General features: G+C 44.7%; 1 protein-coding gene across 1 annotated transcript; it reads left to right on the top strand.

Moving 5' to 3' along the window:
• Positions 1–4054: 4054 nt before the first annotated feature.
• On the top strand, positions 4055–6128 carry LOC104454324 (protein phosphatase 2C 37). The gene is made up of 4 exons (XM_010069137.3): positions 4055–4752; positions 4867–5184; positions 5299–5404; positions 5522–6128. Exons 1-4 carry the CDS (start codon positions 4279–4281, stop codon positions 5863–5865), a joined length of 1242 nt encoding a protein of 413 aa, XP_010067439.2. The 5' UTR covers positions 4055–4278; the 3' UTR covers positions 5866–6128.
• The last annotated feature ends 5031 nt before the right edge of the window (positions 6129–11159 follow it).

Below are 11159 nucleotides of genomic sequence, written 5' to 3' on the forward strand. Positions count from 1 at the left end.
ATATATACAGATATAATTGATAATTTAAAAAAAAAAAAAAAAAAAAGCACCCGTCGTGAAGAAATTTCTTTCTCGTCCCTTCGATTCTCAAGTTCAGGCCCAAATCGAAACTTCTTTCGAAAAGGACAAAAATAATATTTAAAGTTGACATGAGAAAATATCCAAAGATGCGACCTAATCCTTTTAGATGCATTGCACCCTAGCGAAACGCCATTCAATGCCCCCTCCCCATAAATCCCGAACAAAAAATAATAATAATAATAATAAGAAAAAAAGGGAAGGGCGGGGGAAAAAATCTCCCCCTCTCAATTTTATATTTCTCTGACCAAAAATAAAAAAATTTCATATTTCCTACGGAGAGACATGTTTCCTGTCAACATCGGCGGTCTCGCGAAACCGCTTTTTCGGATGGACCGACGCATGACGTGTCGGCTGATCCCATGTCCACGTCCACGTGTCGACGTCCCGGGGTGGCTACTCACCCATTTTGGCGGGATTTTCCATCGGACGGGAAGAGACGGGCGGTTTTAGAAAAATACTGCGCCACCGGTTTTTTTATTTTTTATTTTTATTTTTATTTCTTTTCTGCTTTTTGCTCGCGGAAGTCGTCGAGGGTTGCCGGTGACGTCAACGGGCTGACCGCCGTCTCCGGGGAGTAATTCGCCGAGTGTCACGTGGGGTCGCTTTCTGGGACACGCCCCGTGGGCGTACGTGGCGATGTGTTAGTGGGTGTCCGGCATTGCGTCGGCTCCATTGAATGCTGGTGCTTGCTGGGGTAAAATTATAACAAAAAATCCCCAAATTATTATGGACGTACAAATTCAGCCTAAGATATTTCAATTTTATTAATATAATTTTTCTGATCACATCGTTGTAAATATTGGTTATCTTATGTGATACAATCATTTATATTTTTTAATTATTTTTAAAAATTTAACTACTGATGCAATCATTTATATTTTTTAGTAATTTTGTTATTTTATTTTATTTTTTCCCAACTATGGCCATGCGAGGGTCAAGCCCTTGTCGACCATAGCAAATATATATATAATCGAATTCCTTTCTTAAAAAATTGTTTGCTTCAATGTTGGACATAGCATCCATGTTAACGGTTTCCATCCAATAGTTGAAAGTACTACATTGATTAAATTGGAAAGCTTATTATTTAATTGGCATATGTATAATAAGTTCAATGACTTTTTAACAATTATCTCTACTTGTGATGTGAATGATAAATCCTTTTATATTTCATAAATAATTTGTATATATCTATTCTCTCAATGAGTTTTTGAGCAAACGATAAAAAAAATTTCCATTTCAGATTGTGGTGGACCAATGGATGGCGACCGGCAATCAACAAGTAGAGAGGGTGAATAATAAGAAGAGTATTTATTTCTCATTTTTATTTTAAACCCATTTTTGAGCTAAAAATTTTTCCATAAATATAAATACGAAATCGCGTTATTAAACGGATTTATTTAAAACTTATTATTAATAACATAAAAATAATTATGATAAAAAAGTATAATAATCATTATGTGCGTTCTCAATGGCCTTAGCCAGCCATCACGATGGTTGCTTGAGTCTCCATTAACCCATGAGTTAGTTTGATCAGCATTTAATTTGCAGAAAAACATAAGCGTCAAAAAGCCCATCTATCAACGTATTCTCGGTTCATCCGCTAATAGTTCTAATACCCTTTCATAATACGGACGCTGGAACCTTTGGATTTGACTCATCCGTACCGTTTTTGATTGGAAGAAGCTAGACCAATATACATATATTGTTATGTCATACTCACTAAATATCACTCTGCTGACACAATAATGGCACGACCTCTAGAGTTTGGGACATTGCGATTCAAAACACAAAATCTGTTAAATTTTAACCAGTCACTTAACTCAATTAATTGGTCAGAGATTTTCATGACGTGATAGGCTTCAATAAATTTGTCGTCACGTGTATAAAGTTCTAACATCTAAAGGTAGATTTAACTTTTTCTCAGCTAATTGCGTTAGATGTATAATTTCCATTATTTCGTTAGAAGTTATGATCCGTTTGAGTATTGTGCAATGATTTTTGGCAATTCATAATGATTGAGAATTTCCACGGGCTCTACGCCTTAGAACTTACGGCCCGGGGATGATCTTATGCTCCATACGAATTATTAAATTCGAATCCAGAAGCCCTAGCTTGCCACCTCAAAGTGTATTAGGTAGAGAGGACGCATTACAAAGAGTCAAGCAAAAGCTCGCTTCCGAGCGTTGGCCGGGGGTGGGGGGGTGGGGGCGGGGTCGGAATATAAATTTTCGGAATTGCAAACGAGGACGGCAGAATTTAACAATTTCTAAATCCAGGGACCGTGGGGGAGGGGGCAATGCGAAGTGCGTGAAACGTGTCCGGGCGGCAGGCAGGAGGGGGTTGTCCTTGCGCGGGGTTTCTGCACCATCGACTCCACGTCAGTCGCGCGACACGTGTCGGGGGGATGCGTCATGGAGGGAACCCCAGATATTCCCCGTCGAGGCGTCAAACCGAATTCGACGCCTGGCCCCACACGTGTCCCGCATCTCCATCACACGTAGACGCCTTCGCCCTCACATCTGGAGCGCCCTCCCGGCCAGCTCCGCGTCTCCCGCACACGCGCCGCGTCCCCCCCTGTCCCGACAAATGGAGGGGAGGCGCGTGGCGGATTCATCCGTATCGATTAAAACCAAACAATTAAAAAATCGACGCTTGAATTTTTAACTAGTATTTGATAGTTTGATTCGTTGCATGGATTAGTTTATTTAATAAACGAGTCTTATATTAGTCTAGAATGATAAATTTATTCATAACTTAATTAAACTCAGCACTCTTTTCATAGATTGGATAATGAGTGTTTCTAAATTGAATTAAATACAAACATATTTTAGCAATACGGATCGAGTTAGTTATTACATTTGTATTGCATGGAGAAACAAATGAAACCAAGTTAAATGCGTTAATTTAGGTTGGATCATTTTTAATCAAACCCTTCTAGTTTGGTTATGAGTTTTCTTAAACTAAGTTAAATATAGAGGCTTTTTAATAATAGTAATCGAGTATAGATTATTAAATTTATAGTACATAAATGAAATTGGATTAAATAGGTTTATTCTGGTCAGGATTATTTTCGACCTCACTTAACGGATGTAATCATGCCTAATCTCTTTTCTCTTACTGGTTTAGAAGGGCATAAAGATTAAATAAATGGAGGTTCTTCTTTCGGATTCAAATGCATGCGACCCCACTCGCATGGCCCGAGGACACGAAGGCTTTCAACTTCCGTTACGTGGAACGGAGCAGTTCGAAGGGCATCGGGGAAATTTTCCTCCGGTAAAAAATGGTAGGCGGGAACATCCTAAAGTAGGTACCAGCGAACGTGAACCCTCACCTCCTCACTGATCCGTCCCGCGACTGGCTTGCCCCCGAATCTCGTACCCTACGATCTCGCCACGTGGTCATTTCCCACCACGGCACCAGCTCCCGTTTCCCTTCTCTTTTTATTTATTTATTTTATTTAAATTAATAAAGAATTCGGACGAAACATCATACGGTGTGAAGAAGAAGAAGAAGAGAGAGAAATCGACGAGGAAAGGAACTCCCGAAAAGGCGACGAGAGAGAGAGAGAGGACCACATGCGTGTCAGTAAAGTAAGGACGTCCTGCGGGTGGGTGTCGCGTCCTGATTGGGCCACGTTGGGGCCGTACGAAAAAGCTAATCATACACGTTGTGACCTCCCGGGGTCAGGAGATGCGGGGGGATGGACGGCTGGGATCGGTCCATCTCGCGTTCAGTGGTTCGACGTCATGCCAACTGTAGGTGTCGGGGGGTGCCCTGCCCGGGGCGGTGAGCGGGCAGGCTGCCCGTCACCCCCCGCCTCGCCCCCCGCTGTGGCCCCCAGGTGGAAAGAAATAATGATAAAATAGTATTATTAGGGCGGGCAGAGGGGTGGCCCCCTCCGTGGGTCCCGCACCGGGACACGCACCCCCTCTCTCTCTCTCTCCTCCTCCCTTACAAAAATGGTCCGTCGCCGCACCAAAGCCCTCCATTGTTATGGCGGGTCCTCCATTTCCCTGAAAACAGATCTCTCCGTATCTCCGTTTATCTCCCCCGGCACTTGCTTCCGTTGCTTCTTCTTGGTTTTTCGTTCGGTCGTCGAGAGCTGCTCCGGAGCTGAAGTTTGAATTGAGGCCGTGCTCGAAAGTTGAGGAAGGGCTGGGTTTTGTTTGGTCGATCGGGAGTGAGATTGATCTTGTGATGGCTGGAATTTGCTGCGGCCTGGTCGGAGAGAGCGAGCCGTCGGCTACCGCGGAGCCGAGCTCCCGGGGCTCGAGGCTGCGGATCCTGGAGCCCCGGCCGTTCAAGTTCGTCGCCGACGTGGCCCTGCCGCCCGCCTCGGAGAACGGCCGCAAGAGGCAGAGGGTGGAGGTGATGCCCAGCGAGGGGATCGAGAGCGGGCGCGAGGCGAGGAAGGCCAGGGTCGAAGAGGAGAAAGGGAAAGGCGCGAGCGAGGTCAAGGTCGCGAGGGCCACGGATGGGTCGACGAGTTCGAGGGATAACCTGCAGGTTGAGCCGCAGGAGTGCCCCAAGTTCGGGTTGACTTCGGTCTGCGGCCGGAGAAGAGACATGGAAGACGCCGTTTCCGTCGAACCGTTGTTCTGCAGCGAGAGCCCGCAGAAGCCTAACGGGTTGCATCTTTTCGGCGTCTTCGACGGCCACGGCTGCTCTCATGTAATTGCCTCCGGAACTTTTTAAAAATAAATACATACCCAGAACCTGGGAGACTTCTGGGAGACTTTGCTGCGAATCCGGCGCTAACTTACGGTGTTCGTTTGGCTTTCGCAGGTTGCTATCAAGTGTAAGAAGAGGCTGCACGAGATAGTGAAGGAGGAGATCGGGAGCTACAGGGAGTCCTCGGTGCAGTGGAAAGAGGCGATGCAGCGGAGCTTCACCCGGATGGACAGCGAGGTCCAGGAGTGGAGCGACGTGGCCAAGACGTCGAATTGCCGGTGCGAGCTCCAGACCCCGCAGTGCGACGCCGTCGGATCAACGGCCGTCGTCGCGATCGTCACGCCGGACAAGATCGTCATCTCCAACTGCGGCGACTCGCGCGCCGTCCTCTGCCGCAACGGCGTCGCCATCCCCCTCTCGTCCGATCACAAGGTCGGTTGCTTGCTTGCACTGCATGTCCGCAACGTGTCTTCGTGGCCCCCGCCGTGCTGCGGTGGCGCGTGAATCTCACGCATTACTAACCTCCTTTTCTTTAATGGGTGACAGCCGGATCGGCCGGACGAGCTGGAGCGGATCCAAAACGCCGGTGGCCGGGTCATCTACTGGGACGGAGCGCGTGTCCTCGGGGTCCTTGCCATGTCGCGAGCCATCGGTGAGTGTTTTCTCTTTCGCCGCCCGAGCCGTAATCGGTCGACACGTGTGTATTCTCGACGTGGGGTAGCTGACGTGTGGGCTGATTCTTGTTTTCCCATTTGTTTTCTCTTGCCAGGCGACAACTACTTGAAACCGTTCGTCATACCCGACCCGGAGGTGACGATAGTGGATCGGACGGCGGAGGACGAGTGCCTGATCCTGGCGAGCGACGGGCTCTGGGACGTGGTCTCGAACGACACGGCCTGCGGGGTGGCCCGGATGTGCCTGCGGGCGCAGAGGCCGCCCTCCCCGCCGCGGTCGCCCGGCAGCTCCGACCTGGCGGTGGGCGCGAACGCGGAGAGCTCGGACAAGGCGTGCTCCGATGCCTCGATACTGCTGACGAAGTTGGCGCTGGCCAGGCACAGCACGGACAACGTGAGCGTGGTGGTGGTCGATTTGAAGCGAGACCACCAGCGATAGTCTCGCCGCCGCACCCACTTTTGCCCATTTTGCTTTAATTAGCCCGTATCGATATATTTACTACAAGCTTTGTAGATCGAGACCGTGGAGCTGGACCCGAAAAAATTGGCGAAAGCTCTTAAGAGAGAAAAAAAAAAAAGATTTCAAGGTTCTTCCGAATTGTAATTAGAGCTCTAAAGTAGGGGATGTAATTGTTTTTCACATCAGGCGAATGACAGAATGGCAATTTACCCGGGTGAAAAACCCTAATCAAATTCAATTTACGTCGCGCGTATAATTGATTGCATTGCAACATGTCGAGAGCGAAAGATTGCTTGTTCTCTTCTTCGAGCGTTTGCGACGAATGGTAGGGACGAGGGATTCTGAGGTTTGGGATTGTGGGTAAGGATTTCGCTTATCCCCTTCAAAATTCATGAATTTTTTTGCAACTATTCGTTTTGGCCCACCCTCCCATTGGGTAGGGGGACAAATGTGGTACGGGAACCCTACAAATTTCCCACGCTATATAATCCTCAATCCATCTTTTGACCATACAACGTCTGAAGCGCCACTTCGTTTGTGGGTTCTTGCTGTTGATGCTCAAGGTTATAGACCATGGCCCGGTTCGGAGCGTTATTAGCTTTTTCCTGCGGAAATCCTGTCTAGATTTCCCGACGTGGGACGTTGCCAGCTATGGACCCTTTTCTACTAAAAGGAGGGGGGAAAAGGGGTCCCCAATCTTTTTCCGTCTTTCGTTTCAGTCGCGATGCGCAATTGGAAACCGTTCAAATCCTATACTCAAGCTTTCCTCTTTTCCTCTCAGATGTGGCTTTCAAGGAAGAATTACTTTTCTTCAGTTACAGAAGTGCACAGAGATAACGATGAAGGGATTTTGGAAAATCCCACATGACTGCAAATCAGCTAATTTTAAGGATTGAACTCGCGGGTTTGGTATTCTTCTTTTACTTTCCGAGAAAGTGTTCCTACCACACTCGTCGTCGACGGGATGCTCTCGACCTATGTAAGAATTCGCGTGCACGTTATCCAAATGACCGAGTTGGGGGCGGGGCGGCTCAGCAAAGATTAGAATGCCATTCGGGAATTTCTCCCGTCGGATACGAATTCTCGCCGCCTTTTCGGACTGAAAGCGGTAGGGAAGTGGGGGGGGGGGGGAGGCTCACCGGAAGCACATCATGCAGCGACGGACGTTTAGGCACGTCCCCGTCCCGGATCCAGGCGTCGGGGCAGGATTGGCGAGCCGTCGCGGTGCTTTGCTGTCAGATTTTGTTCGAGATACGATGGGGACGGGTGGTATTGTGTTGGAGGACGGGATTTTCGCTTCTTCTTTTTCTTTTTTTCTTCTGCCTTTTCTTGCCGACCCCAGCACGCTCACACGCCGCTGTCAATGTTACGTGTCGGGGAGGGTTTTATGGATGCCCTCCGAGGAGAGGAGGAGGAGGAGGAGGAGGCTTTTGTTTAACCTTATAGCTGGCGATTCGGAGCAAATCATGGTGTTAGGGCGAAACATTACGTTGATTTGACCCGACCTCGATCGTGTCGTGTCACGTGATGTGATGAAATCTGTAGCGACGGAGGAAATATCTGCGCGCTTTGGCCCTTCTTTTGCTTGGCCATCGATCGATCCGAGGAGTGCCGCTGCCACGTGCCCCGTCGCTGGCGGACTGGTGGGGACTCGGCTGGGCTGGCCTGATGGGACACCCCCGCTTTCTTTTCCCGCTGTTGCCGTCACGTTCTGTTGCCTAAACTCCATTGCCTGTCATTCAATGGATCACCTCTCCACGCATTATTACGCGCAATTCGTCGCTTTTGATGTTCATTCATCTAGAGGGTGGAAAAATTGGGTATGCCATAGATGTCGCCCAAAACATCATGTGCATTCATCATGCTCGCGGAATTTGGCCGGGGAATTAACACAAGAGTAAAAGAAAAGCTTATCGTTCATCATTTGACACGTGGCAAAGATGAGCTTCTAATAATTAGATTGGAGAATTCCTTGGCCAAGATAATGGGGTCGATTTTAAATGGAGATTCGATTGTTCAAATTTGCCCTAGCTTGAATGTTAAAATCAAGACTGATCAGTTTGATTTGATCGGATGATGTTTATGTACATATGTATATATGCATAAAGGGTATATGCAATGTATGTGTATTGACATGTCTTTTCTGATTTCCCTCAAGTGGTTTCTTGAGAATAGGAACCACTAAATAATATGCCTTTGCATTGAGAAAGCCAGCATAACGTCCCTATCAAGAGAGACCCTACAAAGGAATTAGTACTGTTGGACGAGATGATGAATTAGAAGAAGCAAAGCAAATCAAGCGGAGAGAATCGAATTCTAAAATTCCAATTCTAAATGCCTCCTTCGACCCCCCAGAAAAAAAAATACTCTTAATGCCTCCACGTCAATTCATGACCTTTGAGATACCAAAGCATTGATTAAGATCATGGGAGAGCTATGGAGGTAAAGGATTATGACACCATTACGATAATACCGTTATAGAAGTTGAAAATTTAGTGTCGTTATGAAACCTGTACGATAAAAAAAAAAAATAGAAAGAATTTTCGAAATGAAGTTGAGCAATCCCATAGCATCATGGTAAAGTAATATTAGAAACATATGTATGTGAGTGAACTAGGAATATGCTACACAACCAAAATTGCAAACAATCTAGTGTTCCTGCAATTCATTTCGAGTTTCAGCTCGAGTATTGCCGGGTCCACATGATGTCATTGTGCATTTCATTGACATATGGTTCTTTTATGTATAATATTATGTAAAACAAGCCCCGTCTTATCTAAATAGAAAAGTTATGTATGTCAATAACAATGAAACTAAGTGATGGCATGACAGCAACGGCATTCGGGGGGGCAGTGGTGGTGTAATTTTGGCCACAACTCTGATCAGGTGCTCTTTCATTGGGTGACGACTGAGATTGAGACTTGGGAAAATTCCTCAAGTTGCAATCCTACCTTGCATTTCATCACATTGGGTCGGCTCCTCTTCCGCTCTTCCTCCACCTTAAGATTTTACTGGTGAATTGGACAGATGATGGAGCGAGCGAAGCACCCGATTGGACTAAGCATTTTGACCCTTCCAGTTCATCGAAATCCGCATCTGATTCCTTTGCTACTACCATGCCATCCGGGCCAAGACACACCATCACCAATCACCATGCCTCTTTATTCCACTGTCTCTCTGGCATGAAACAGTTGGTTCAGCTTTTCTTCATGTCCTTTTCAACGTGTGTCCACCTTCTCTAGCAAAATTCTATTTTCCTGGGTCGAAGAAAAAATGGGAATATCCGTCTTTAGTCCATTAACTTTTGCAAGGATAGGTAAGTTTCAAGTGTCGTTGATTAGAGAATTGTGAGCGGTAGTGGCTTAACTTGTTTATAGGAATTAACCAATGCTTATTAACTTGTTTGTAAATTACCAAATTTTCATACGTCCTACAAACTTTTATTTGCGTGAATTTACCAATCCTTCCATTATGATTTAAATTACGGGTAGTTTAGGTTATTAACTTTTCTCTGTGTTATTTACTTACATTTATTTAGTTGCTTGTGCATTATCAACTTTGCCAAAAACTTATGAACTTCTATCGGTATAATTCGCCAATATTTTGAGTTTAAAAACTCTTATATTAGATTTACTGGCTTTGATTGAGTAACTAACGATCGGGGTTTACTTGGTTATTTGTAAATTATCAACTTTTTTGATAATTCACTAATTTTATTAGCACAAATAATCAGCAATTTTAAATTTAACAATTCTTCTACGACATTTACCATCTTTTACTTGAGCTACTTAATAAATGTCGGCAAATGAATCAAACAAACATCAGCTATTCATATAGGACTAGTAATTTTCGTACAATCAAATAAGCATCGTTAATATTCAAACATCTAGATTAATATTGGCGATTTATATAAGGCTCGGTAACTTAAGTAAAATCAGTAAGCAAATGGAAACTAGTTGATAATTTAATCAGAGAAAAGTTGGCGAAGGGCTAGAACAAATGTTGGTAGTTTTGTATAATAGCTAGTAAACTTAGATACGTCGACGAGTTACATAGATAAAAACTGATAATTGACCCAAAAAAATGCTAAAACAGATGTTGGTAGTTTCATATAATAGCTAGTATACTTAGATAAGTCAAAAAGTTAACAAAAAAAAAAAACCGATAATTGACCCAAAAAAATCGGTCATTTTCAATCACATGAATAAACTCGGTAATAATTTCTTATAAGAGTTGATAACTTACTAGCAATTGCCAAATAAACATTTTTTCTAGTCCCTTTCTTTCTTACCAGCAGTATCGAGAATTGTCGACATCTTGAAAAAATATACCAAAACGGAAGATCTTTAATGTTTCTGCAAATGCAACACTGGAGTTGTCTCTGTCAATATGCTTAGTAATTTAAACACTAATTGGGTTTGGTTCCACCTAGGCCAGTTCAGGCCCGACTAATGGGCGGGCCTTGACGTGATTCTTGAGGCCCAAGTTGGGGTTCGGCCCGACCATGGGCCCAGAAACCTCAGGAGGCCCAAGCCTGAAAACACTGGACTCGTTTTCGCACATCGAAGGACATACAGCTCTTTTAGAACCACGGAATGATTAGCATTAGCATTTTCAGGAGACTTTGAAATTTAAAACGAAACTGAGGTGATCAATTTTTGCATTCCTTTTATTTGATGTGATGGTGTTTTTTTCGTGGTTTATTAACTAGCAAAGATCACAAAAAGCGATCCGATTAATTAATAGAGTGGATTATTCAATTAACGTATAGTTATCTAGGTCAAACTTGAACAAAATTTGCTCATTAATGCGATCGAATGCCTTGATGTGTTTTGGAGTAATACTCTTGGTGATCAGTCTTCTTTTACATTTTCAGTTTGAAATTTAAAATGACTATTAACGGAAGCTTGAATATGGTAAGAGACGTTGGAAGAGATTAGCATTCCAAAGTCACCGTCCTTATAGCGTTGCTAAGGCATCTCCTCGACCCATGTTTCTAGGATTGGAATTGCATGCGCATGGAGAGAGCACATTTCAGAAGGGCGATGGTAGAGTTCTGAGATTGTGCATAGTGAACTTGGTTCGAGTTCGCCATCACACTCAGATTGAGAGTTGTCGAAGACTCATCAATCGATCGGGGCTTGGAGAATCAAACCCTAATTTCTTTTCTAAGGTGAACTTGAAGAGACTCTCTTATGTTTATGGTTGGATTCACATGGTTGTTGGCATGAATTTTGATATATATTAATTACCTAGTTATTATCTTCTTGTTT

Source organism: Eucalyptus grandis, chromosome 7 (genome assembly GCF_016545825.1).
Source record: "Eucalyptus grandis isolate ANBG69807.140 chromosome 7, ASM1654582v1, whole genome shotgun sequence".
In the NCBI taxonomy this organism is placed as follows: domain Eukaryota; kingdom Viridiplantae; phylum Streptophyta; class Magnoliopsida; order Myrtales; family Myrtaceae; genus Eucalyptus; species Eucalyptus grandis.

What these genes read in the sequence shown, in the direction of transcription:
- LOC104454324 (XM_010069137.3), top strand. Translation starts at nt 4,279, where the DNA reads ATGGCTGGAATTTGCTGCGGCCTGGTCGGAGAGAGCGAGCCGTCGGCT. An exon ending in CCCTCTCGTCCGATCACAAG is followed by an intron (nt 5,185 to 5,298) that starts GTCGGTTGCTTG and finishes AATGGGTGACAG; the next exon opens with CCGGATCGGCCGGACGAGCT. An exon ending in TGCCATGTCGCGAGCCATCG is followed by an intron (nt 5,405 to 5,521) that starts GTGAGTGTTTTC and finishes TTCTCTTGCCAG; the next exon opens with GCGACAACTACTTGAAACCG.